The sequence below is a fragment of the Anabas testudineus genome, chromosome 22 (genome assembly GCF_900324465.2).
Source record: "Anabas testudineus chromosome 22, fAnaTes1.2, whole genome shotgun sequence".
NCBI lineage: Eukaryota > Metazoa > Chordata > Actinopteri > Anabantiformes > Anabantidae > Anabas > Anabas testudineus.
In genome coordinates this window covers 17,255,689-17,283,319 of record NC_046630.1, presented here as the reverse complement: position 1 = coordinate 17,283,319, position 27,631 = coordinate 17,255,689, and the positions used below count along the sequence as shown (strand labels likewise).

Here is a 27,631-nt window from a genome sequence, read left to right as displayed (position 1 = left end):
GAGAGCTCGCTGGAGCAGGTAGACAATAGCATCATCTACTCCAACCCTGAATGTCCTGTTAGACTCTAACTTACATGTTTGTTAATAATTGATACATTACTACTACTACTACTACTACTAATAATAATAATATAATTGTGTTTTTATTGATTTTCCGGGCCTACAATGGGCAGATGTGATATCTGGAGTAGGCAAAGTGGTAAATCTCCCTTTTCTTCAATGCATCATGGTGAAATGGACCTGTCTGGGGTTTACTGTCATGGTTTGGGAACCTCAGTTGCAATGATAGGAAACTTAACTTATAACACAAATGCACAATGCCATGCAGGTGTATTAATAATTGCTTTTTTCCCAGTTTGGTGTGGAGGAACTTGACTGGTCTGTGTACAGCCCTGATCTCAGAACCACCCGTCACCTTCAGCTGGAATACCAACTTTGAATGTGACCCAACATCAGTGGTCAACATCATTAATGAACTTCTGTCTAAGTGGGAAAAGGACCTTTGCATCTAAATCTATAATGCTTGGGTGTCCACATAACAAGCGTGGGTGATGTGGTGTTTACTAAAATATAGTTTGTAAGGGTCAGAATTGTGCTGTTTCACCATTAAGCAAAAGAAACCTTCCTGATCGACAGGCCTGTTGTTATAATCTCACAGATCATGGCGGTTCTGATGATTATAGATCGTATTATTGATAATCCCACTCCCAGGTGGTGTCACACTGTCTGCAAATCAATAAACGTGACGTCAGCGAGGGGCGGGGTTTACGTCAGGCACCATGGCTTCGGTGGGGACCGAGGTGAGTGTGTGAGCTTTATCAACGCCAGGCTTGTTTTACTTTCACTGTTTTCTGCGGCTCGAAAAACACCTTTCGCCCCGCTAGTCAGGACCCTCGTTGTAAACGGGCGAATTGTCGCTGCGGCGGCGTGGCTTTGTCGTGAGTTGCCCGCTGCCAGCCTGGAGTCTTTTGCTTTTGTGCTGGACCGGAGGGCAACTGAATGTGCAGGAAGATGCTGCGCCCGGGAACCTGAATAGCCCATGCGGGTGCTGTTGGAGCTTCTTCTCCGGGGCTTGTTCATACATGGTCCAGGCTACTGTGACTGCCCCGCTTCTGTCCAGCGTTAGCGGTTCAAAATAAACCCCACATAGACATGCATGCATTTTTTTAAACCAACAATATTCACGGGTTTAGCTGTTTTGCCAGCCACCGGCAGTCTGCTGGCTCTACGATGCTATTTAGCTAGCCGCTAGCAGCTGTGCTAGCTGGCAGGCTGTGCACACTTTCTAAAATACAGACAGATTTTTCATCTGTACACAGATCATACTGTGTAAACGACAGAGACTAGTCTGTGTGTAAGCTGGGGCAGTATGACTAAATGGTTGGCTGAGGCTGTTATCTTCTGTGTGCTGTGCAGCCTGTTAGCTACATGATAATTGATGCATTCAAATGAAGCTGCTACAACCTCCCACTGTAAACATATGGCGCCAGCTCTCGAACCGGCTTTCGTGATCTTTACGTGATTATTTTTCCCACATTATTTTTTAAAATCAGGAATATCACTCTCCTAGTGTTGCCTTGTCTTCGTTGGCTATCAGCATTTCTTGTCATCTTTCAGTCGGTGTAAATCAGTCCACGGCGGGCTGCTACAAGTTGTGTTGTGGTCCAGTTTGGGTTTTATCATTAAATAAGGGCTCATTGAACTGAACACTCGGTTACAGTAACTGGGAGTTGTACAAATGTAATAAAGCTTTAGTCTTTGTTTCTTTTTCTTTTCGGGAGATCTGGTCTTGTTCGCCAGAGGTCGCTCGAACAGCGTTGTGGTGGTTTCTCGTCAGCACTGCTGAGACCATCCCGGGCTTCAGCAGTGCAAGGTGTGGGGCATCCAGCCCTACAGCCACTACTGTTCACACGCTTAACTCTGTCCTGCCTGACGTGTTGTGTGGTATCTGGTTGTGCATTTAGAGTTTGATTAATCTGTTAATGTCACATGGTATTATGTACAACACATCTGCTAATAGGTTCATATATACAGTGGCAAGAAAAAGTATGTGAACCTTTTGAGTCTCGGTGGTTTTCTGCATTAATTTGTTAGTGTGATCTGATCTTCATCTAAGGGTATTGACAAATATAATGATAACACAGAACAATTCTGAGCTTTTATGTCTTTATTAAGAACAACCATAAAAACCTCCATAGTGCTTGTGGAAAAAGTATGTGAACCATTGGAATTAATAACTGGCCATTCTTTTGTGTGTTTTTGTTCATTGTCCTATTGCATCACCCAACTTCTGCAGAGTTTCAGCTGATGTACAGGCATTCTCACAATATTATACTATATATTATACACTTCAATCACTGGAAGCTACCCAGGTCCTGATGCATCAAAGCAGGCCCAATTCATGATGTTTCCCCCACAATGCTTTACGATTAGGATGATGTTACTGTAGACTCATGAAGACAGATGTTAGCCAGTTCCAATGATATCTGAAAATCTTTGGCCGTCACTCAGGCTTGATGAGTGTTTGTTGTGCTCTTTGGCCGCCCACTTCATGGTAGAGTAGCCACAGTTCCAAAGTATCTCTGTTGGTAGATTGTTTGCTTAACTGTAGACTTGTGAATTTTGTTGTCTTTGTAACCCTTTCCAACTTTATGTAGTCAGCAATTCTTGATTATAGATCCTGTGAAAGCTAATTTTTGCGAGGCATGGCTCTCATAAGGGTATTCTTCTTGTTCGGAACAGACTGTTTTTTGTCAGTCGAAAGTAGCTCTAGTCCACACCTCCAAACTAATTTTCTTAACTTATACTAAAACCTGACCTGTTAGCTAATTACACATACTTTTTCCACTAGCACTATGAGGTTCTAGACATGAAAGTTCAGAATTACTTTAGGTACATTATATTTGTTAATACTCTTGACTTAAATTAAGTTCAGATCACATGCCACTCTATATGTCTCCAGAGCTTCTGTCTCTGTTCTGCTACTGTGGATATGAGTATTTTGTATTGTGACATGCTTTTTTTCTGTGTTTTATGCTACTGCAGTTAATACTTAAATACTTGTCATCTTTGGGCTTTGCATTGTTGGTTGGACATTATCCTTATTGGTTTGTTTGTCTTGATTAACTATAACTAATCAAACCCTGCAGTTTTTGTCAAACAGAAACCGCAAAAGCTGTGGTTGATTTCAGTAATAAAATTGCCATTGAAAGCACACAGCACATTACTTTCTTCATGAAAGCCTTTACTATAAACAGACCTCATTTGCATTGTCCAGGCAGATAACTACCTGTATGCTGAAGAGCAATAAACCAACAGCAAGTCATATACTGATACAGTACCGGTTTGTATGTTTAACAACACTCCATTACTGAAATGATGTAATTACCCTACCAGTAATTATAACTATTAAGTAACTGCTTAAGTAACTGCTTAAGTTAAGGAAATACTCACTGCATTTTAAGTAGGGTAGCTTTATATTAGACTGTGCGTGATTATGGGTGTTTCAACAATCCTGGTCACAGTGTGCAGCATATGTGTGCTTGATTCAGCATTCAGTTTGCGTGTTCTTTCAGACAGGAGTCACAGCTGGAAGAGAGCCTTGTTTGAATGTCAAGCTGTGCTTTGGGGCCTGTAGCTCAAGTGCATTGTTGAGGTGAAATAGCCGTTATTGGTCTTGTGACAGATACCACCCACCTGATGTCATGTTCTCTCGTGAATCTTCCTAGAATTCCAGGGTATGTGTCCCGTCGCATGAATGTGTGCAAAAAAATAAGTTATCAAAGTTATCACCATGTATTTGTGATTAGAAACTGGGAAAGGGCACATGGAAAACCATATACAAGTAACTAAGTGGGAAGACCAGATCAGTTCCTCATAACTTATGACTCATTGCAAAAACATTAATTTATCAGTGTATAAAATAAAGCAAATGTCACAACAATCTGTACCTCAGAGGTTTACTTGTCTTGGATTATTAGACATTTTTGGCCTCAGGGTAGTGGCTGATGAAAGGCTCCAGATTAATGCAAACAGAGAGTCTTGTTCTTGGTGTATCATGAATTGACATAGCATTTAGTTTTTGAGACACTTTGATACGACACTGGTGCTATAGAAAATATTGTGGAAGCTAGTAAAATGACTAGGAACCACATTCATAGATCCATGGATTTAAACCAAAGTTGTTGCTTTTGTTCAGACAGTTGTTGAGATCTAGATTTGGGCCAAACGAACAGATGGAAGGAACAACTGACAACATCATCAAGTGAGCTGCATGCTTTTTTTCAGCAGGCAGTGTGGTGTGCACCTGCCAACCTGCCATTATGTGTTCAGTGATGTGGCACATGGCTTTTCAAACTTTGTGGTTGCAGTAATGGTCTGAGGAAACCCAGACCCACCAATTAAAATGTATGTTAATCAAATATAAATTTAAACACACCTATACTAATATAAACAATGTAATAAAAAAAAAAGAGCAGAAAGGGAAGTAGAATCTGGTCACACGAGGTATGACATAACATGACAGAATTTTAAAGGGTAAAAGTTTTAACACAAAACAGGTTCTGCTGAAACCTTGCACGATACTATTCAACTTGTAGCAGTGTGCTACTGTAGACGCATCTTTTTGGATATTCTGCTGAATATAGTCTGTTTCAGCCCTCAGGGCAGTTATACGCCAAGCCAACATCAAAGAATAAGCAGCAACAACAACTCGACCTACTAGCATGTACGTTCTATGCCTGCATGAGAGGAAATGATTCCACACCCAGCGGGTGGCGGTATTCTGTCTTCATCTTTCAATTAGAAAGATGTCAGAAAGAAAGAAACTCAATTTCAAATATACACAGTAAACAGACCAGCTTTTTTTACACCACTCTTGTACTGGATTAGCCTGAAAGTTGCTCACTGGCGGCACGCCATTTGCTCATAGCCAATTGAGCTAATTGACTGTCAGCTTGGGGTGTCACAGACCTTTGACTCTGGGCCTCTGTGTGAAATCATTGTAAGAAACAAGACATCAAACCTTACAGTCTTTGATCTATGCGAAAACACAATTCACTCATTTGTAGCTAATGATATGTAAAAAGTTCTCTTTGTGATTTAATAATAATAATAATTGATACTTTATTAATCCCCTTTGGGAAAATGTTTGTTCATAAGCCGCCCCTTTAAAGCACCAAAGGTTTGGGGTTCAGTCTCCTGTCCAGGAATACTTTAACATGTGGCCATCAGAAATTGGGGGGACTGGGTGTCGAACCACCAGCCTGGGTGTTTGCAGATGACTGCCCTGCCAAACTGTGCCACTGGAACTATATTTACTGTATTGTAGTGGTTGTATGAGAACTGCAGCATTATCTTTTTAATGCTGACCAAAATTTGTTTTTAATACAGAGAATTAAAAGTTGTTGAGCATCCATAAGCAATCGGATCATGGATGTATTAAGAGAGCTGGTTCCAGTGCAAGCACTCAAGATGGTCAATTGTTCCTAGTGAGTAAAAACTTTCTTCTGTCTCTGTACAGTTAAAATCTGTGAACCAGATTGGCCTCAAAGGTAAAGGAGAAATACAATTTCTCATCTGTTGCTTGTATAGTTAGATTTCCAGTAACCTGGTTTCTTGAGGGCATGTAAACAAGCATCAGCACCCCACCTATTCTGAATCCTCTGGACATTAAATTTCTCTACATGGGCGCACTGTGACCTTGCACAGACTTTGTACCGGGCAGTCAAAAGTCTGTTGAATGTCTGTTTCAGCGGATTCTGACGGATCCTCTAGAAAAGGATACGATCGACTGCAGTCTGAAAACATCCACAAGTCACATCATCATATACTGTAGTTTTGAGATCCGTGCAAATATAAATGAACAAAAAGGAACCTATCACCAAATAGTGAATTAAACCAGTTGAGTCTGCCTTTGTGTCAGCAGTTTGGTATGCCACAATGGCCAAGCAACATGCTCCCACCCGTGTCAGTTTGTTCCAGTATTTACTGTTGTTGGTCCGGCTTCGTTTGTGCTTGAGGTTGTTGGTACAAGTTACAAATCATAGATGTCTGATTCACATCTGGTTTATTGCTGATCCATTTCGAAACAACAGAGGAAGCTTTTTTTTCAGAATCGGCCCTTCCTGAGTCTTTTCAGCCTTGTGAGCTCAGTCTTCCACCATGCTTGTTGCGTTTGTAGACTCATGTGAGATGCTTGTGTTATGGTGTGTATGCACACAAACCAGCAAGCAATCACAAACAAATTCTAACCAAGGGCAGAAATTATCACGCTGCATCATGAATGATACAATTTTGCTTCGTGTCACGCATGTGTGGACAAGATTAAGAATGTGCACACACATCTCCCTACAGGACTATATGGCTCCACAGTCTAGTAAATAGAAAGACAGTGACAGAGAATGCCTGTAGCACTCAACTTGAAAGTTGAGGGTGATGGGAACATCAAAAGGTTTGGTCTGTCCAATAGTAATGGAAATATTTTACTTTATTTTGAGTAAATTTAGGTGATCGGCAGTGACGAGTGCATCCTTTATGTTTCATGATTAGCTCTAGTAAAATGTCACTGCAACTCTTGCCGGAAGTCACTAGATAATTTTAGCCAGGACCAAAGTAGTGCACTGATTGTCGTGCTGATGAATGGCTAAAGGTGGCTGATACAGTGGCTGTTAGCATGACTATAGAGAGGCCTTTAATACTCTGATTTGAGTTAACATTTTGGCCCTTGTGCATGAATAAAGGCATATCCCCTTTATTACACTCATAGACACTAACTCTGGGTCCTGATAGAAGTGGTTACAAACATCTGTTATAGTGTATCACACAGTACACATTATAATTCAGCAATAGCTCCTCTAACTGTGTTGAGTTGCTCTTTGCTTGTGAGTGGCGTCTGTTTGTATATTGTGTTGCTCAGCACCTAAACGAACTGTTCCTGTTAAACAGCACTACACGTATTTCTTTGTCCACCCTCACTTTTTGTACTGGAAAAATTTGACTTGCATATCTTATGTGAATTTTCTGTTTTTTATTTGTTTCTTTTGGCAACACTGGATGAAATTGTCTTTTTCTTGTGCAATGATTTCAACAGTTGACAAACTTGAGCTTGCACGTCATGATCAGGTTGCATGTCCTTGGTCAGTTCAGCGAAAAGGAGAAGCCACCAACATCTCTAAATGCATACCTGCATGTGCGAAATTCTGCGTGACAAATCTCTGCTATTCTCGTAGTGATACATCATTTAATTCATTAATTAAGCAAAAATGGCAGCTCGTCAAAAGCCAGGATCTGCTGCTTTATGTCTCATTTATGTTGTTGGGAAGACAGACAAGCAATGTGACACATCACATTCAGATCACATCAAGTTCAGAGAACATTCGATGGGCTTCTCTGCTGTTTAGTGACCTCATAAACCAAACAATTGATTGTAAAATACATTTAAATGTAGATCAAATGAGAACAGAATTGATGAGTTGATGTACAAGTATCTGTCAGCAATTGAAAACATTTGTAAAGATTATGCTAAGTTAGTTGTGTGCATTCACGTAGTTTGTGCTGAGGTCTCTGTTCGTCCTTTTGTGACTGCGTATGGAATTTTCTATGAGGATTTTTCCTCTGTTGCATTTTGGGTCTCTTACTTCATTTCTGGGACTAAATATATGTTGCGTGGCCTGGCAGTGTTGTGTTTTGCTGTCTTCACTGGCTCAGTGGAGACAAAAGACTCTCCTGTTGAGAGGTTTGGACGTGGCTTTATGTCCACTGTGGAAAACGATTGGCTCGTTAGATTCCTCACTGACATCAATCTTGTTTCTGAGGTTTTTATTTGTCTAGTTTTGTCATGTTTTCCTGATGCTCTGAGGCCTTTTTTCCTCCTGATCTCTTTATTGACCAATAGCTTCCATTTTATAAGAAAAAGAAAAAGACCAGAACAACAAATAATAGCAGAGTAGGAGCAGTGGTATAATTACAATATGGAAAAACAAAATGATAGAATTATAATTCACATAAGCTAAAACATGAGGGGGGAAAAACATCTGAAGGATTTTGAATGTGTTTCTCCAGTCGTGTAGCGTTTGTATAGTGAGTCTGGTTCAGTGGATGTCTTCAGTGGCAACAGTCTTCCAGCTTAAAGAAATGGAGTGGTGTTACAGTTTGAGCTGACTGAGCATGCTCTGTGGAGACCCTCTGAAGAGAAGGACCGACAGAGGGAGCCACCAGGTCACATGACCGGCGAGGTGAATGTGCATGCGGGGAAAGAAAAGGAAAAGAGGAACAATCTGTTCGACACATTCTCGCTCTCTCCCTCTATCTATCCTCCTTCTTCCCACCCTCCCTGCCCCCCCCTCTCAAACACACATGCTCTCTCGCTCACACGCACTGACTACTTCTCTGATGCCTTCTTCTTCTCAATGGAGGCCCAGAGAAGAGAGCAGGTATGATGCTTCCTGGAGGCTCACAAGGGAAAAGACATGTTAGCTTTCTGCTCTTCACCCATGGCTGCTTTTGCCTCTGAATGGTCTCAGGAGATGCATGTTCTTGCTTCCCACTTCCTTTTAGCCATTTTCTCTAAAAGTTGCAGTCAACTGGTTTGAGCTCTTGCTGTCTTCTCATTGAGATGGTTCCTCAGTTGGTAAGATGCACCTCTCGAGACAGATGCTGATTGCTCATGAGTCGTGAAATCGAAGACTTAATCTGGAGGAGCAGTGTTATTTGATGGTAGTAGCAGTGCTGCTGTATCAAAGAGAAATTTGAGTGTGATATGTTGGATCCTGTTGTTGGACAGAGCTCCTTGTGCATTAGCCAAACAGCTGCATTTAGAGTATAGAGTAGTCACAGCACAGGAAACATGTTATTCTTGATACGGAAGATGAAAATCTGCTCTCCAGAAGATCTGGAAACTACCCTGTTAGGTAGAATTTATAAACTGTATAAAATGTTGCTTTATCCCTCCTCCTCCTGTCTCCCTTGTTGTCAGGATATAATGAGGTGCCTGGGGGACTGGATGTATGAGCAGCCTAGGCTATGTGATCAGGAATATACTGGAACATAACGTTGCAGTGTCTGTGTCTCATTGTAAAGGACACATGAGGCTGCAGCGTGACCTGTCATGTTTTACAGCTGTAAGATGTCCTGAGCAGCTTCCTGTTTGATTTGTCAATTTCCTGGACAGGTTAACAATTGGCATATTCCTGGATATGGTTTATTTATTTTTTATTTATTGATGCGTATTTTCCTCTAATTGACTAGTGGACAGTAGAGGACAGGAAGTAAGAGGCCAAAAGGAAAGATTGCATGCTTGTCCTGAACTCTGGGTTGTTGAGTGGTGCTTTCATGTCCTCCTTAGCCCTCTGGGATGCCCTATATATTTGATTTTTGCTTTGAGAATATGCAAAGCCAAGCTTTCTTAACAAGTCCTTAACACGTTCCTTTAGAACTGCAGTTCCCAGCTCATGACTGTGACAGAGATTGCAAGACACCAAACTCTGACGGTTTGTAAGTTGATTCGCACCTTGTGAAGCAAAGGTTTTGGAAAGGAAAGTGCTATATAAATAAAGATTTACTTGCTTAATTATCATCCTAGGCAACACAACAACATTAGCAAACGGTAGCAAGAATAGTTTTTGTGCAATCATTGCTTTCACTGGTTAGTTTCACATGTTCAGGCCAATTTGAAAAACACGCAAAACAGTCAGAAAGGGGAAAACCTCATGACGCAGAGACCAGGTTTCAGAAGCTGATACTGCTTCATTTTTAAGGTATCAAAGGCATAAAATCCAGGAACCTCTCCTTTGTTTCCTTAGGCTGTGTTAAATTAATTTGTCTAGTTTCTTATCATCTCATCTCTGTGAGGTGTTTGCATGCTGCTTGTCACCGGTAGAGTAACAGCTGATAATGTAATGTGTTTGTGCCGTGTGGTGAGGTGGCTCAGGCTTTTCACACCTGTTATACTATATCTAAAGATAGGTCACATTAGTGTGAATGTCCAGGCTTCTCATATTAAGGTTCACATTGTGTTTTAAGGACAGTGAATGATTGAACCATTTGAATATTTTACCAAGATGTGAGGTCTAAGTAATTTGATGTAACCTATTGAGACAATAATACTTGTAGTACCCCAAAAAACAGGCCCTGTGTTGAACGTAAACCCTGAACCCGTGGACCTTATTTTTGTAGTCATGGCTGAAACCTAATCTATTCTAACATCCTTCCATTTTTTAATGAGTTCCATAAGGCTCACGATCAGCTCTCATAGCGCTGGCTTCAAAATTAGACCTTCTTTCAGCAGCTCTCATATCCACTTCCACAAGGCTCCAGACCTCTACGTTCTCCATCTAGTGGAAAACTGGTGCAATGGCCACGTCATGTCAGTAAACAGTCTGGTTGTGAAATGGCGGAGATCTGCAGACTGCCTTCTCTGCCTCCCTTCCCCCCCTCCTCTGTCTCCACTGTTTCTGTTCCACTTTCTCCCACTAGGGGGAGGGATGAGGCTGGTGTTCTTTGTAACTGGTTGTCTTCAGTCCGTGGATAAAGAAACTTAGGGCTTCTTCTCTTCACCTTCACATATTCTTCGTACATTGCTTGAGACCATACAGCACAGGAGGGTTGTCCCAGACTAGATGTTCTTTGGGAACGACCTCAGTTACTGTGTTCACACACCAGCTCTTGGCCTGACCTTGTTGTTTGACAAGGTGCGTGTTCGTGTTAGGATGACTGAATGATTTGGAAAGTCTATCCCTATGACTCATTATAGTTGGGGTCTCAGTTGTATGCAGGTTTCAGGACACACGCTCTCTGTGTTTCGTCTGAGGATTTGACTCTCAGGAGCCTCGGAGACAAGACTTTAAATGGTTGGTTTGTTAAAATGATGTTTTCAGTGGTCTCTGCCTCCTGCAGGTCTTTTGATTAGGGCTACTCTGGAGAGCAAGTGTTTCTTCTGCTTTCTTCAGTCAATCCTACTCAGTACCTGCTTTTTACTGCTTACTCGATTGTGGCCCCTGCCCCAGTCAGCACATGCCTGAATGTACTACCTTTATTCTCTTCCTTCTGGGCCTCACATAAAGTCGAGGAGTGTATAAACCTTTCTGTTCAGTGCTGGAATATCTATGAGCGGGTGGCATTCAAGGACAAACTGACCTATGTCCAACTTTCTTGTGACATTTGATCTTCACAGTTACCTAAATGTGTGAGTATGTGAGGTTGGAACAAAAGGATTGGCTTTGACAAGCAACGTTGGACTGAAATGAAAGCGAAACATGCCAGCTGCTGGTTCTGGGCCTTTTATTTCCTTTTGGGCCCATTTTCCCAGAGTGAGCACAAGGTTGACTGTCTGCTCAGGAGGAAGAGAGTTTTACATTTCCTGATGTTGCCTCTTCAACTGCTTCCTCCTGTGAGATGTAAAGACAGTCTGTGGGTGGTGGAGTTTTCTTTTGAAGATGCTGCTCCTCTGGTTGGCTGTAGCATAAAAAGAGAGATAGGGGTTGCCCTTATTCGCTTGACTTACTTAGTAATCTTTGACTGTGACAAAGACACATTTTAAAAAATCAAAGGAAAGAAGTTTTTTTGTCTTCTGTGGGTAGAAAGTAAGATTAGAATTGGTTCAAATCTTTTTTGGCTTCATCTTTTCAAATGGCTGCTGTCTGCTTTAATTTACTGAGGTCTGTCACTTAAAGAAACTTCAGTTTGCAATAAAATGAAAGGGAGAAAAGCAGGGAATTTGCAAAGAGTCTTTTGTACTTTTGTTTGACTAATGACTTACAAAAGAAATTGATTAAGTAAATTGTTGGCAATTTAGTTTGTGTAGAAAGAGCCATTAATCAATCAAGTAACTATTTGAGGTCTGTTTTTGTAAATGGAATTCTTTTGAGTTTTGATTTATAGGTCAGGCTAAACGGACCATTTAAGATGCTACACTGGGCACTGGAAACTTATGATAGGCTTTTGAAACAATTATATAAGCTAAACCAATGATTTTGATTTAGATTGAACGTTCAATTAATAATATTTTATAACATCATTCTAAATCACTGCTCAGATTTTCATATTTCCCTGACGTGTGTTCTTTTTCATCAGCCCGCTGGTCTAGCCAAGGGCAGCGGGGATAGAGGTGCATCCACAAAGAAGGAGGGACTTGATTCAGCAAGCAGTGGAGAGGAGAAATCAGGTAACAGTCGAACCTGGAAAGCACGCTATTTATGAAAGTGCCGTGCTTACATTCTAGTTGGCTTTGTGCTTTTGGTTTTGATCCATAGATGGAGACAAAGAGGTAGCAAACAGACTGGCCTCTTCCCTTGCAGCAGAGGCAATGTTTAATGGCACTGAATGTGACGACATGAGGCACAAGAGCCCAACCCACGGCTCTGCAACAGGCAGCAACAAGACTTTACTTTTGGTAAATGAAAATGGCATACCAGACACGGAGCTGCCGCACGGTTCTGTTACTGGAAGCAACGGATTCATTCTTACTAAGCAGCAGCAGCAGGAGGGGGGCTCTGCAGCAACGCCAGGTGTGGGAGTTTCCCCTCACAGGACTAACTGGTTGCCTTCGGGCTCACCGACAGGGGGACACACGGCCAAACATCTCCCTGCCTCCACGTCAGGGTTTGCACAGAGTTCAGGTGTGTTAAGGACTGAAAAACACCCTAGTACAGAGACCAAATCTGGACAGGGGACATCAGACACTAAAAATGGAACAGCCACGTCTCCAGCACCTGTGATGATACATAGAGCACGCAAGACTATGTCCAGACCTGCTGTCAGCCCAGCACAAAAGGTAAATAATCAGAATCTGGTGTAGGATTAGTAGCTCCCTGTTTTCTGCCCCTGGCGTCAATTATGTTCCATTAGATTTGATATAGAAAAATATACGGTGATATAATCACTGTAATGATAATATCAGTGTACACTAAACCATGTGGACATCCACTCAAATTCTGAAGTGACATAGACATTTGACCCATACATGATATTTGAACATGTTCCAAATCCATGGACTTCAATGAGCTCCTCCTGTAGCCTCTACTTTAACTGTTCGCACATACATGGAAGCACACTATCTAAACATATCTAAAAATCAGTGGTGTCAAAGTTCTTGCAGCAGGGCAGTTAATCATGTGTAGACTAAAAAAGTGTGACAATTAGATAAACAAATCTGTTGTTTAAAGTCTCTTTTGTGGCAAAAATTGCTTAACAAAGAAAATGGCGAACCATACTTTAACTAGTAGACTGATAGAATAGTCCTAAAAGCTTGTGGTTCTTGTCACTTGCAGCTTCTTAACAGGGAATTAAGAGAAGCAAAGAGCGCCAAAATGGAGAAAACGGAGACTCAAGTTGCATCTGACACACAGAAGTCCTCACAGCAGGCCTTCCTTCAGAACCATCTACCTCAGAGTCCACCAGATACTCCAGCTTCAGCAGAAACGGCATCGTCAGCTTCACCAGCACCGCCGCCAAATGCAGCTCCTCCAGCTACTCCAGTTCCAGCTTCGGCCAAGCTCCAGCTAGGTCAGACACTTTCCAGTGACATATGACAAAACTGACCAACTGTAGAAAGAAGAAAAAAAGGACAATTAAGTGTGTTGATTGTGATCGTAATTAATCTCTATTGACAGTTTTCCTGTGTTGTGTTGGTCTTTTGTGCTGTAGCCTCATACTCAGGAGGACTGTCATCCCGTAAGAAGAAGCGGAGGATGGGAACATACAGTCTGGTTCCCAAGAAGAAAACCAAAGTGCTTAAGCAGAGAACTGTGCTGGAAATGTTTAAGGAACTACAACAATCCGCCAAGAGCCCACAGGTGTGCACTCCTCTCATTAATACAAACACACACATGCACTCTAATGAAGCAGTAACTTAGCTTAAATCGCATTTTGGAACAAGCAACACATCAAAATCACTTAATTTGGCAAGTTTATCATTGCATATTTATGTGGTCAATTGGTAGAGCAGTCGTCTACAGACCCCAGGGTTGGTGGTTCAAATCCCATCAACTTCCCTCCTTTTATCCTGCAGGCTAAAGAAGTAGTTAATATAAATGGGGAGAAGGTGGAAAATGCATCTGAGGAGGAAGAGTCTGAGGAGGTGGAGTCTGAGGAAGAGGAACGGCAGCAGCCAGCAGAAGAAGCGGTAGAAGAACCTGTCAGTGCTGTTCAGGAAGCAATGTCTGAACCCATTTCTCAGGTTGGAACAAAATACAGTGGTCATTTCTTTTCTATCCGAGGTGTAGAATGTGAGGACTTGCCAGTGTCAGTTTTGGTAAATTGTTGTCTATGTGTTCCAAATATAAATACCAACCTGTAAAAATATACCAACTAACCAATAAAAAAAACCTTTTCACGAGCATAATTATTGCCAGCTGAAAAAGTTGTATGGTCCCTAAATTTATCCAATGACCCAATTCGACTTCTTGAGAGTAATAGAATTTTCTCTATTTCTACATAAATATAACCTCAAATGTGATCAGATTTTTACGGAAGTCCTAACTTATAGGGAACCCAATTTGAACAAATAAGACAAGCTTTAGTATTGTATTTATTGTTGAAAAAGAATCCGATCTTGCCAACCAGACACTGGCAAAACTATGTGGGTAGGGTTCAGGTGTAAATCTGTACGTTCCTGAAACGTCTTTATCAAGGATACATTAGTGTTTACACTACAACAGATATGTGGTCATTGTGTCTCAGACCACTATGGTCAGGTCACAGTGTATCTTGGTGGTTGTTTACACTTGTATTTAGCATAGAGCATTTTAAAGCCAGGTGTAAAACAGGGTCAAAGTCCGATCTTGACAACACAGGTTTGTAGAAGGGTGTCATTGCTTGAACAAACTGTATTTATATAGACCTTAGAAGAAGCTCACCAGGCTGGAAAAGGTTACAAAAGAATAAAAAAAGAAGAAGAAGGGTTTGGACTCCACTACTCCACTGTGAGGTAGATCTTGTACAAATTGAGAACACCATCTTTATCCTCCCTAGACACGGTCAACTAACAAAGGTCTTCAGAAAGGCGGTCACATGGAAGCCACGACTAACGTCTAGGAAGCTAAACTCCTATCTTGCAGCAGTTATTATTATGAGAATGGTGAACAACAATGGTTTATATGGTAAAGGTGCAAAAATAAAGCCGTTACCTTGACTGAAAGTGTGATGACGGTTGTGATGATGAAATACTGCTTTCCAGCCCCAGCCTTATACCATCTGTGAAAAATGGTTATAGTTTTATGGTTTGGGTCTGGTTTGCTGCCTCTGGACTAGCTTGACTTGCGTTCATTGATGGAGATGTGAATTCGGAAATGAAAATGTAGAAGAAATGTTATGTTTTGGAATGGTCCAGTCAAAGTCCTGACTATAATCCTAGAGAAATACATTGGAAGGACATGAAGCAGGCAGATTAGTCAAGGAAGTCCACCTGCTGACTTGAAGCTGCTTTGTGAGGGGTTATTTATCGGCTTGCAGGGGCTGAAGTCCCTGCCACATATATACATTTTTATGTTGAACAATAAATAACTGTGTAGGTGTAATTTTTGTCTAATTTAACATTTTATGTCATATTTATGCAGAAATAGAGCAAATTCCAAAGAGTTCGTGGCCTTTCAATCACTACTTTATGTATTGGACTGACTGTTTATAATTTGTGACAAACTATTTTCATTTTTTATTTTTATATTAGGTGGGGGATGAGCAGGAGTCTGAAGAGTCTTTGGAAGAAGAGGGAGAAGAGGAGGGCACAGAGTCCGACTTGGTAAGACCTACTCACCATCATTACTCCACCTAATTACATTAGAGCATTAGAGCTCATCTCATACCACCTCTTTTGACTGAAGACGCAAGAGAAGTGAGTAAAGTTAAATGTTCTTTTATTCATATTAAATGACTTCCTGGCTGTTATTGAAATCATCTCTGTGAATGGAATCTGTCTGCCTCAGAGCACTGAGTCTAGTCTGAAGAAGAAGTTGAAGAAGAAAACAAAAGGAGACAGTGCATGGCTCAGGCCGTCCAGGAAACGAAAGAGGAGGATAAAGTCCAAAGGTGATAGATGTTACTGTCACACTAACACCTAGAGAGTCATCCAGCCACTCTCCTTTGGTCCACATGTTGACCATCAGGAGAAAACTGCCTTTGTTTATTTTATTTATTTATTTGTCTTGCTTGAATTTGAACAGTGAAGCATTTTCTTATCATTCAGTGTTGATCTGCTCAGAACTGGAGACAGTGGTTCAGCCTCAGGCCTCAGCTCAAACCCATGCAGGCAATGGGAAGGAGTACACACAGATCCTCCAACATGAGTCTATCAACCTCAACAAGCCGCCAGAGCCCACGGGTCCCTCACAGAACAAAGGTGAGTTTAGAAGAACTGAGGAAGCTTGTTTTAACCACATAGTCTTTAAAACTACAGAGTTTCAGAGCACTCGTCTTGAAAAGAGATCTTGTTGGTTCATTGCTTGTTCAACAAAGAAATAGGTTTGAGCACAACTCCAGATCTGTTATTTCTTCTTAGTTTGTAAAAAATATATTTCTCAAATCAGGGTATCCAAAAAGTATTGTTTTGGTATCGGTGCTGAAACTTGGATATCATATTTCAAGCAATGCCTAGCCTGTCTGTCAGTGAAGATGGGAATTGTAATAACTGAAGAGTTGACATTACTGCATATCCTCTGGCGAAGTCCATGCCAACATATATTTCTTTGCAGGCCCTTCAGGAACAGCAGTTGAGGAGGCTCAGGAACTTCCTCTCTGCAGCTGCCGAATGGAAACGCCCAAGAGTCGAGAGATTCTCATCCTGGCAGACAGGAAGTGTATGGCCACAGAGAGCATTGACGGGCAGCTCACACGGTGCCAGAGTGCTGTACTGAAACATGAAATGATGCGTCCCTCTAACTCTGTTCAGCTGCTCGTTCTGTGCGAGGACCACCGCAATGGAATGGTGAAGCACCAGTGCTGCCCCGGCTGTGGCTTCTTCTGCAGAGCTGTGAGTACAGTCACTGGTCTGTTTGAGACCTTCAGCTGGTGTTTGATCATGCCTCACTGGAGTAATTGTTCAAACAGTAAATAGCTGTTTAAACAATGACTGCTCTTGGCTTTGGCCTTTGGGTTTTACCTGTGAGGACGCTTTCTTGCTAAGAATTCTAAACCAGCAGACCAGAGAGAAAGATTTCAAATTAGGTATGGCCAATATAACAATTTGGAATGTCCCAAAAAAAGAAAGACACCACTGGGTTACTGAGCAACATACCTACAACAGATCTGCCAAGGAAAACAATAAAATCTGATGACAGAAGCTTTGTAAGAGCTGTAAAGAAAAAAAAAAAACAAAAAAACCCCCAAAATCTTAGTGACATCACTGACAGCCTTCTTAGGGCAGGTGTGAAGATATCCCAGTGCACCATTTGAAGACTTAATGGGTAGAAATATAGAGGACTTAGAGGGACTCAGATGCAAACCCCCTCGTCAGTACTACGAATTTTTTTTTTATTATTTTATTTGATGCACTTAAGACAATGTCAGACAGCAAAAGCAATTTATTACAAAATATTGTTAAACATTCTCTGGATCTAGCTTCTCCCATATGAGGATGTTGCATTTTGTTCTCTTTATATGGTTATTAAATAAATACCTTTGAGCTTTTGACATTAAGAGTGGCTCTAGTTACATTACTACAGTGCATTCAGAAAGTATTCAGTGCTTTTTCCACATTTTGTTATGTTATTATTTGTCATTAAAATTCAATTTCCCATAATGTCAAAGTGAAGTTCTTTTTTATCTCTTCGCAAATGTATTAAAATTAAAAACACATTTAGGTTGGATGGGGAGCGTCGGTGCACTGCCATTTTCAGATCTCTGCAGAGATGTTTAATCAGGTTCAGGTCTGGGCTCTGGCTGGGCCACTCAAGGACATTCGCAAAGTTGTCACATAGCCACTCCATATCCTGAATGTATGGTTACGGTCGTTGTCCTGTTGAAAGATAAACTGTCGCCCCAGTCTGAGGTCCAGAGTGCTCTGGAACAGATTTTCATTAAGGATGTCTCTGTACAATGCTGCATTCATCTTTCCCTCAATCCTGACTAGTCTCTCAGTTCCTGCTGCTGAAAAACATCCCCACAGCATGATGCTGCCACCACCATGCTTCACGGTAGGGGAGGTATTGGCCAGGTGCTGAGCAGTTCCTACTTCTAGGATTCATTTTTTGTAGAATTTTGAGGAAAATAATGAATTTAATCAGTTTTGTAATTTTGGATTTTATTGCAACTCAGACTTTTGCAGCACATTTAAACATGTTTTCTGGTATACATATACATGTTTATTGCGTAAATATAGTTGTGAGAGTTTACTTACTTTGAGACTTTGTTTTCAATGTGCAGGGGACCTTTATGGAGTGCCAACCAGATGTCAGCATCTCTCACCGTTTCCATCGTGCTTGTGCCTCAGTGCTGAAAGGTCAAAGCTTCTGTCCCCATTGTGGAGAAGAGGCCAGCAAGGCCAAGGAAGTAACCATCGCCAAAGCTGACACCACCTCCACTGTGCCTCCCACAAATGCACACGGACCTGCCACACCCGGGGGCCCTGAGGGCCGAGCCGACACCACCACTGGCAGGTAAACTGTGGTGTAAACCTAAGATGATAACTGAACAGTGCGATGTTTATTTCAAGACAAACTAGTTATACTACTTATTTTTATTTTGAAGAATCCAATCAGGATTCATTCTTGCCCATCACAACTAAAATTCCCATTTGCATTCCAGCACTTCTCACCTGACTGTCGGGTCAGAAGTCAGCGGCAGGGCCGATAGTTCGCTGCCGGTTCATTCTGTACATGGGCTCGACACCTCTGCCATTCCTGGGTCATCCAGAACTGCAACACTGCAGACTGGCTATGGAACAACAGCCACACCCACAGTCTTTCCCGGACCACCTAGAGAGAGTCTGGAGGGCATCCTGGTAGCTCTGGACACTGAGAAGTAAGTCCAACCATGATTGTTTTGATTTATCTCAGTGAGAAAAAATGTGGAACTTTGGGACAAACTCATTTTTCTGCCTGTTTTGATTTAGACCCAAGAAGCTGCGTTTTCACCCCAAACAACTTTACCTCTCAGCCAAACAGGCAGAACTCAAAAGGGTCTTGCTCATGTTAGGTATGTCGGCCCCCCGAAGCCTCAGCAATTCATTTTTGATCAAATCTTCTGTTTTATCCTACAATTTTTTTTAATGAAACTATTTCCTGTGCAGTGGATGGCATTGACCCTAACTTTAAGATGGAATCTCAGAACAAGCGCACCCCACTTCATGCTGCCGCAGAGGGAGGACACAAAGACATTTGTCATATGCTTGTACAAGTAAGATCATAAAAATACATATAAGACCTGTGGTAATTAAAGATGTCAGTGCAGATCCTATCTGTGCGGTTTTAAAATCACTTCCTGGTGTGTGCCTACTTAGGCCGGTGCTAACCTGGACATGTGTGATGAAAATCAGCGGACGCCACTGATGGAGGCATGTGAGAACAACCACATGGAGACAGTCCTGTACCTGCTGAGAGCTGGAGCTAGTGCCACACACAAGGTGACGTTACGTTTTTTTCTAGCTGTGAGAAGTTTCATCAGTCAGCTGTGTCAAATCAGAACCGAATTTTATCTTTATTTTTTAGTAACAGCCAAAGCTCTTAGAAATCTGAAACTGCATGCTGTTTGACCAAATGAAAAACAAAACCAAAGATGTCAAACCGGCGTCTTGTATGTTTATGTTATGGAAGATATTTATCGTGAGACTTGAGAAAGGGCCAATAATGAGATTCTCTGCTGCTCTCAGGATGTTGAAGGGTTCACGTGTCTCCACCTAGCGGCAAAGTCTGGTCATTACAAGATTGTTGAGCACCTTCTGTCCACAGGACTGATCAACATAAACTGCCAGGTTGGTATAGTTTCACATTCTGTGATTTCATTTGTAGAGAAAGAATAAATCAACATATGGCTTTTAGAGATAGTTTTAATATTTCTGCTTTCCTATCACATTTGCTTGTGGTTGTCAGCACACGTCAGCCTGACTGGCCACAGACGGATGTCAACGCTGACAGTTTTTGAAGTATCAATGTTCAGTTCTTGGCATTTGACTGTCAGACTCATGACAGCACAGCAGATTGGATTAAAAGGGGTGTGTTAATATAACTGTTGATTCACCTGTCAAAGCATGATAAAGCTGAATCACTGAATCATTTCATTGTTTCAACATCTCTCGAGCTCAGTAATTCACATGTTGCACAACAATTAACAAGTATAACCAAGACAGTTTAAAGACATTTGAATGTGGACACTGGATATTATATCAGGTCTGAGATCTGTTCAACATATTTAACTTGGAAGGTTAAAACCTTGTTAAAGCCGTTCATCTGAAGGCAGTCTCAATGCTGCAGGTTCACATTCAACATTCTGCTTAGTTGAGAAATTCAGTTCACTAGTTACGATCAAAACGTGAAGATCTGAGCAAAATTTCTTGACATAATGACTGACTAGTGTCTGATTTCCTAATGTTGTTCAATGAAGACTAAAATTTAGATGTAGACAGCTGTGGAAGTTATGCAAAGCTCAGAGAAATGACTGCAGTGTGTCGTTTGTCTTTGTTTTAAAAGTGTGACCTTGTTTTAAGAAGCTGTCCTTTGGGACTAAGCTGTGATGTAATGACACAGTACTCCCTCGGACTACTGACATTTATTTTTGTCACTCACTGGGGAAAAACATTATCAATGTGTTATTGTAATGGTTAGTTTTCTGGGTTTGAAAGTATTCTTTTTCTTTAGGACGATGGGGGTTGGACACCCATGATCTGGGCCACAGAGTATAAACATGTGGACCAAGTGAAGCTGCTTCTGTCCAAAGGAGCTGACATCAGCATCAGGGACAAGGTTGGCTAAGAACTCTGTTCACTTTGTGTTTGACATACTTTCTAAAAAAAATAAAATATAGTAATTGTGAGTTCACGCTGTTTCCTTTTCAGGAAGAAAACATCTGCCTTCACTGGGCAGCATTCTCTGGCAGCGTGGAAATCGCTGAGCTGCTGCTGAACGCTCGCTGTGACCTGCAGGCTGTCAATATCCACGGAGACTCTCCTCTACACATCGCTGCTCGGGAGAATCGCTTTGAGTGTGTCACGTGAGTTAGTGGCTCTATAAATAAAAAAAAAAAAAAAAGACATACTTTGCAAGAAAACTAATGTTCAGAACTGACTGTTGATGATCTGCAAAATGGGCTCCTTGTCTCCTCAGGCTGTTTCTCTCTCGAGGAGCAGATGTGTTTCTCAAGAACCGCGAGGGAGAAACTCCTCCAGACTGCTGCAGCCACAACTCAAAGGCCTGGGTGGCCCTGCAGGCCAACAGGAAGGAAAGAGACGCCAAGAACATGAGGCTCAGTCAAGCAGAGGAGAAAGTTCTCCACAGGTTGAATCATCTGTCACACACTTTTTCTTTTTTTTTGTTTTTGCCTGAGCCTCCAGGTCAGATTTTTTATTTTACTTTAAAACCTTTGACTGTCTGTTCTGTTTGCAGCGACATAGCTTTGGGACAAGAGAGTGTTCCCATTCCCTGTGTCAACTCTGTCGACAGTGAACCTTACCCAGATGACTACAAATACATCCCAGAAAACTGTGTCACCTCCCCCATGAACATAGACAGAAACATAACACACCTACAGGTTACATTTCTTCATGTACATTGAGAGAACATTATTTTTCTCTTTGCTTGTTGTTTGAAGTGACCATTATTGTTTTTCTCTCTTCCACGACTAACAGTACTGTGTTTGCAAAGAAGACTGTTCAGCAAGTATCTGCATGTGTGGACAACTCAGTCTGCGCTGTTGGTACGACAAAGTGAGTATAGTAGTCCGAAGGTTAACCAAACATCTCAACAAAGTAAGAATTAATTGAACTAAGGGGCTTGGGTCAAACCATCAAATAAGGGTTGTGACACCACACAGTCCTGCCCACTATTAAAAACATTTTTTGTCATGTTCAGAATGGTCGTCTTCTCCCTGAATTTTGCCGTGAGGAGCCTCCCCTCGTCTTTGAGTGTAACCATGCATGCTCCTGTTGGAGGACCTGCAAGAACCGTGTAGTGCAAAATGGACTCAGGTAATTGAATCTCAGTATGGAAACAAAGGCATGACTCAGCTATCTAGTAACGACTATTGATGTAATACTGTCTAACAGAGCTGAAAAAAAAAAAACTTCTGTGGTGGTGGAGACAGTTAAAATGTCTCAGTGAAACAGTCTTACTTTATTAACTATGTGGTGATATTCATTCATTCAATTCAGTTTATTTATATAGTGGAAAAATCATCTCAATGTTCTTTACATAAAAATGTTAAGATCATAAAGAATTAAATGGAAAATCCAATAAATCCCCCTTGAGCAGAACTAAACGGCAATTGAGAGGAAAAGCTGCTTTTAGCAGAAGAAACCTCCAGAGGAACCAGGCTCCGGGTGGGTGGTCATCGGACTTGACAGTTTGGGTTGAATGAGAAGTGGAGACCGAAAAGAACAACAAGCAACATAAGTACAAGCCGCAGACAAAACACTGGGCAGGTTGGTAGGGCCAGTGACTGTACACTGGGAACATGCAGCTCTGAGACTAGAAATAGCTGCATAAAGGTACAGAGGGGAAGAGCACAACTACAGAAGAAAGAAGACACAGAAGTTAATGAGGCTAATGAAGAAGAATATTAGCTGCAGCTTTTTGGGTTGTTAAAAAGGCTTTTATAGGATTTATTGGGACATCACATTAGTAAGGAGTTACTGTATTCAGTCTAGAAATAACAAATGCAGAACTGGATGCTCCTAATATTACTCAGGTGAAAGAAGGCAGTTTTTAGATTTCACTTATATTTGAGGTATAGAAGTTACCCCGGTCAAAAATAATGCAATTAGGGGAAAAATACTAAAACTCCTATGATGTTGTGGACTTTTCAGGACCAGGCTCCAACTCTTCAGGACCAGTAAGAAGGGCTGGGGTGTCCGGGCACTGCAAGACATACCCCAAGGGACCTTTGTATGCGAGTAAGTTCCATTTTTCAACATTGTCTAATCTCAAAACAGCACAATGCAACACAGCCCTAGTTTGCATCCTTGCAGGTCTGTTAGTGTTTGTTTGTCATTTATTTAGAAACCTGGGCACGACCTAGAGTAGGCATGTTGTTTCGTTTTCCCTAATTTATAAAAAGCTGCTACTCCTATGCACAGAGTGTCTGTATCTGCTGCCAGATGGTAACAGCTCAGACTGTGAGCGCAGCAGACGAGAGACATAATTACGCTTTCTGCTTTCTCATGTTCAGAAGTGCTGCTGATGTCAATTAAATGTTTCTCTGTGGTGCCAGTCACTATCCTGCTAATGTATTGTCACTGTATTCAACAGCTTTTTTTTTTAAATCATGAAATTTAAGGCTCCCCTTGTGTGCCATTTCAAAAACGTGTTAACTCACACCGCCTCAGGCAGTTATTTTGAGAAATGTTCAAAATCACGTTGTCACTGCAACCTCCAGACAGTGTGTTACACTCATTTTCATCTTAACTTGCATGTGTTGACAAGTAGAGTGTGTGAACCATTTAGAATTACTGGGTTTGCTGCATTAGTTGCAATAAAATATTAGTCATAAAATATTAGATTTTTTTTACAAAGTGTTGGTGTTTTGATGTATTATGGAAAGTAAGGAAAGAAGAATAAGCTAAAATTATGTTCTGCTTTCTACAGCATTACAGTGAGTACACTCTTGCCAGCTGCCTGATGCCCACCGATTATGTAAAACATTTAAGAAACTGAATACACCCTCTCCTCTCTATACATCTATGAAGTGGGCCTATTACTTGTCTTTGTGTGTGGACTTTGTGTTGATAAAGTAACATGCTGTCTACATGGTAGACAGAAGTGTGACATCTCTCTGAAATGACGTTCTCTAAGGTGGGATGTGTGGAGCAGATGCAATTAAGCAGTGATTTTACAGCATGACAGAAATATAGAAAACAACCAAAACTTTTCCGACATGTTGTCTTATTACAGAGAAATATTCATTTCAGTAGTCATTTCATTTTGTGCTGTAGAACAATATGAGTGATAAATATTTGTCACTGTTAATTGAGAGGATGTATGTAAATTTAAAAAATAAGATTGACTGATAAATGGCCTGAACTGAATTTGTACACCACAGATGTGTCTGAATAAATATAATAATTATCTAAATATTATAATACTATTTGAAATACATTAAATACATTACATTTGTTTGTTTTTTTTCTTTAATGGGATTTAGTTAAAGTCATGTACTTGTTTATGATCGTACAGTGTTGAATAATGTGCGTGGTTCTATTTATTTAATTAAAAATAACCAAGATATGAAATACATCACAGGAAGTAGTTCCAGCTTCATGAAGTCTAGATGTGTTGTAAACAGCATCAGTGTTAGACTGCTGCAGTGATTTTTACTGCTGCTGATAGGTTGGCTGCTTTTTAACAGGTATGTCGGTGAGATCATCTCTGAAGCAGAAGCAGAGATGAGACAAAATGACGCTTACCTGTTCAGCCTGGATGATAAGGTAAAGCAAAACTTTTACTGGTAGAGAATTACAGTGAAATGTGATGTGACAAATATTAAAACTTTAATTCCAAAAATGTCCTAATTTCCTTGTTATTCCTTCTTTTTGATATTTCACTCCATCTAGAGACAAAGTTCATTAAAGTGCCTATATTATCCCCCTTCTGGGGCTTAAAATCTTCTTGAAGTCCCCCAAAGGTGCATGTACACTTATGCTGAAAATCATATAGTGATTGGCAAGTCTGAAAATGAGCGATCACTTTTCCAAGAGAGGAAAGAAAAAAGAGACTACTGAGTTTTTCCATGAATCCAAAAGAGTGCTTTGCAGTTTGCAGAGTGAGTCTGCTGTAGCCAGGAAAAGCAAAGTCGGACCGCTAATGTTCGGCCGAGGTCATCGTGGTCGATGTTTGGACTGAACCTGAGCAGGGATCGAGTCCCTGAGACTTGACAATATATCATTTCGAGCGCGAACTTTGACTTGGCCATTCAGGATCTAGTTTCTACAAAACCACAAAATGTGTAAAAAGGGTGGAGCGCACTTCTAACACACCTGGTTTGTGTCTACATGCACCCTAGAGTTACATACATGTACCAAAATGATCAAAAGTGGATGCCGCATAATATGGGCACTTTAAGTACCAACCCCGGTTTTGATATTTCCTTCCATGAAGACTTATTTTGAGCATCTTTTTCCCCCTCCTCTTCAGCCACAAGACTTATACTGCATCGATGCCCGTTTCTATGGAAACATTAGCCGCTTCCTCAATCACATGTGCGAGCCCAACTTGTTTGCCTGTCGAGTGTTCACGACGCACCAGGACCTTCGTTTCCCACACATTGCCTTCTTTGCCAGTGAAAACATAAAATCTGGAGAGGAGCTTGGGTAAGGCAGTTCTTTGACATCATGTCTTCTTGTTCATGTGTGAGGTGCTTTAATAGACCCTGACCATGTTAATACCTGTATACTGTACTAAACAGCAGTATACTTCAGACTCACGATGCTGTTTAAAAATGTCAAACTGGATAAAGATCATCTCCTTTCCATTCAAAACAGCGTAATGAAGTCACTGAGGAGACACCTGCTCTTATACTCGCATGTAAATATTTAAATAAATGCAATAATAACATAATAAATTAAGGGAAATTGAACATATTCTACAGTAATATATAAGACAATACAGTGACTAAGGTTTTAAGTAAGAGTTGTTCGGCTTAATAATATATGTTCATACACAGTCTAAGTATAATTGCTGCTCTGACTTGTTTTAAGTTCTTTAAGATGTTTCACCTGTTTCATTAGTTCTGATTTAGAAGCAAAAATTCAGTTTTAACTGATAATAATGAAAAATGCAGTCTCATTTTGCTATTTAAAAACATCACATGAGCATAAACAGCATCATTGAACATTAACTTAGGTCTCTGTGCACTGTCCTAGACAGCAGTTGGCAGTCAAGAGAGTCAAGTGTTGTGAAATTCATTAATTCCAAACTATGATTAAAGAAACATCTACTGAGGCTAGAGCTGTGGTGACAGCCTGACCCAGAACATGTTCAGCACTTCATGACCTGTCTCACCCACTGTGCCAATGAACCTGCATAACCCTGTCTGTATGAAATAGTTATGATTTGATTAAGTATCTACTTTTCTAAAGTCATGTCATGTCTCATCCCCCCCTTTCAGTTTTAACTATGGTGACCACTTCTGGGAAGTCAAAAGCAAACTGTTCAGCTGCGAATGCGGTTCTTCAAAATGTAAGTACTCTTCGTCGGCCATGGCGTCACTGCAGGCGGACAGCACGCCAGAGGACCAGCAGCAGCCCAGCTCGTCGCCTGACACCAGCTCTTCCACTAGTCCCTCGAGTCCTTCGTAAAACTCTCTCATCACACTAAGCTTGGCTACACATACAGGACCGATGGACACGCAGGGACGCCTGTCTCTACTCTTTATGAGCAGTGAACTTGTATCTCCACTTCTGATTTAAACTATGGACCATTGATCTTTTGTGAGACCCAATTTTGTGACGCAGAACCAGACGCACAATCAAATTCTGAAAGAAGCTGCGGCTGCTTTGTTTCACCTTGTGTGACAGGAACAGCAGCAGGCAGTGACGTCACGCACAGCAAACATCACAGGGACAATGACATTCAGTCGGCAACAGTCTTTACATTTCATACATACCTTTACTTGGAACGACAGCTGTGTATGTTGTCTTTGTTGATTTAAAAAAAAATAACTGGCTGACAGCGTCAATGGCTTTCCCAGGGGTCACGATGAAGAAATTCACAGGTTGAGGGCGAGTGTATAGACAACCTCAGCATGCAGCTGGGTTTACCTTGTTTGACCTTTGTGGTCATTTATCACGAACCATTCCAGCAAAATTGGCTAAATATGGAATTATGTTGCCACTTTTTTTGTGTCACTTCATCTTTGTCTCAATGTTTGACCGGCTATCCAACATTTGCCACCACGGTTGATTATCAATTAATTCACTGAAATGGTGTGAAAAGTATTTTAATGTGCTACTCAAGTGAGTATAGAATGTCTGATAGGAAGATGCTGTACCATTCCTCTAAAATGAGGCGTTTTTAATCTGAATAAATTGGCTCAACTTTTATTACGCATGTTCAAGGGGATCTTAATGTTTCAGATATTTTGCCACAGTGGTGGAAAAATGAAATTGGAGTAAAAAAAGAAAAGTAAGAGAAGAAAATGGTGCTGACAAAAGTTCTTACTTTTGATTTTTAATACCCAAGTGAACATAGTTTGTAAAATAAGAGAACGTTACGTTTTTTTTTTTTTTTTTTTGTTTATCTCCAGTTTTCTAATCGTAGTTACTGTAGTTAGCCTGTTTTTAATTTTGTTTCACGATTATGCCGACAGAAGCCAACCCGTCTTTTTAAATGTTGTTAGTAAAGCAGTGACTGTTGTGCAGAGTCTTGAAAGGTATACATGGAGAAAAAGGTTATAAAAATGCACTTCCATTACCTTCTGTTACATATTTCTGGACCGTGAACCATCCGTCTAATTGGTTGTATCTTTTTCAATAAATTTACTACTAATGCATTTATTCTGA

General features: G+C 41.0%; 1 protein-coding gene across 4 annotated transcripts; it reads left to right on the top strand.

The window, feature by feature from the left end:
* Positions 1 to 769: 769 nt before the first annotated feature.
* On the top strand, positions 770 to 27,631 carry ehmt1b (euchromatic histone-lysine N-methyltransferase 1b). Of its 4 annotated transcripts, none has more exons than XM_026339535.1 (26): positions 770 to 800; positions 12,070 to 12,160; positions 12,249 to 12,769; positions 13,266 to 13,500; positions 13,642 to 13,790; positions 14,006 to 14,173; positions 15,662 to 15,733; positions 15,918 to 16,020; positions 16,178 to 16,330; positions 16,683 to 16,960; positions 18,352 to 18,584; positions 18,733 to 18,948; positions 19,040 to 19,122; positions 19,217 to 19,323; positions 19,427 to 19,549; positions 19,796 to 19,897; positions 20,781 to 20,885; positions 20,978 to 21,132; positions 21,246 to 21,416; positions 21,525 to 21,669; positions 21,767 to 21,844; positions 21,990 to 22,105; positions 22,943 to 23,029; positions 24,481 to 24,559; positions 25,266 to 25,441; positions 26,239 to 27,631. In XM_026339535.1, exons 1-26 carry the CDS (start codon positions 780 to 782, stop codon positions 26,426 to 26,428), a joined length of 3,957 nt encoding a protein of 1,318 aa, XP_026195320.1. In that variant the 5' UTR covers positions 770 to 779; the 3' UTR covers positions 26,429 to 27,631. The 4 variants fall into 4 exon arrangements, with proteins under 4 accessions (XP_026195320.1, XP_026195318.1, XP_026195317.1 ...); XM_026339533.1 differs by lacking the exon at positions 770 to 800 and adding an exon at positions 8,208 to 8,432 and having other exon boundaries at positions 16,193 to 16,330; XM_026339532.1 differs by lacking the exon at positions 770 to 800 and adding an exon at positions 8,208 to 8,432.

Coding starts and splice junctions, on each gene's coding strand:
- ehmt1b (XM_026339532.1), top strand. CDS start 8,223: ATGACCGGCGAGGTGAATGTGCATGCGGGGAAAGAAAAGGAAAAGAGG. Junction 12,770..13,265: donor CTGTCAGCCCAGCACAAAAG/GTAAATAATCAG, acceptor TGTCACTTGCAG/CTTCTTAACAGGGAATTAAG. Junction 18,585..18,732: donor GCCGACACCACCACTGGCAG/GTAAACTGTGGT, acceptor TTTGCATTCCAG/CACTTCTCACCTGACTGTCG.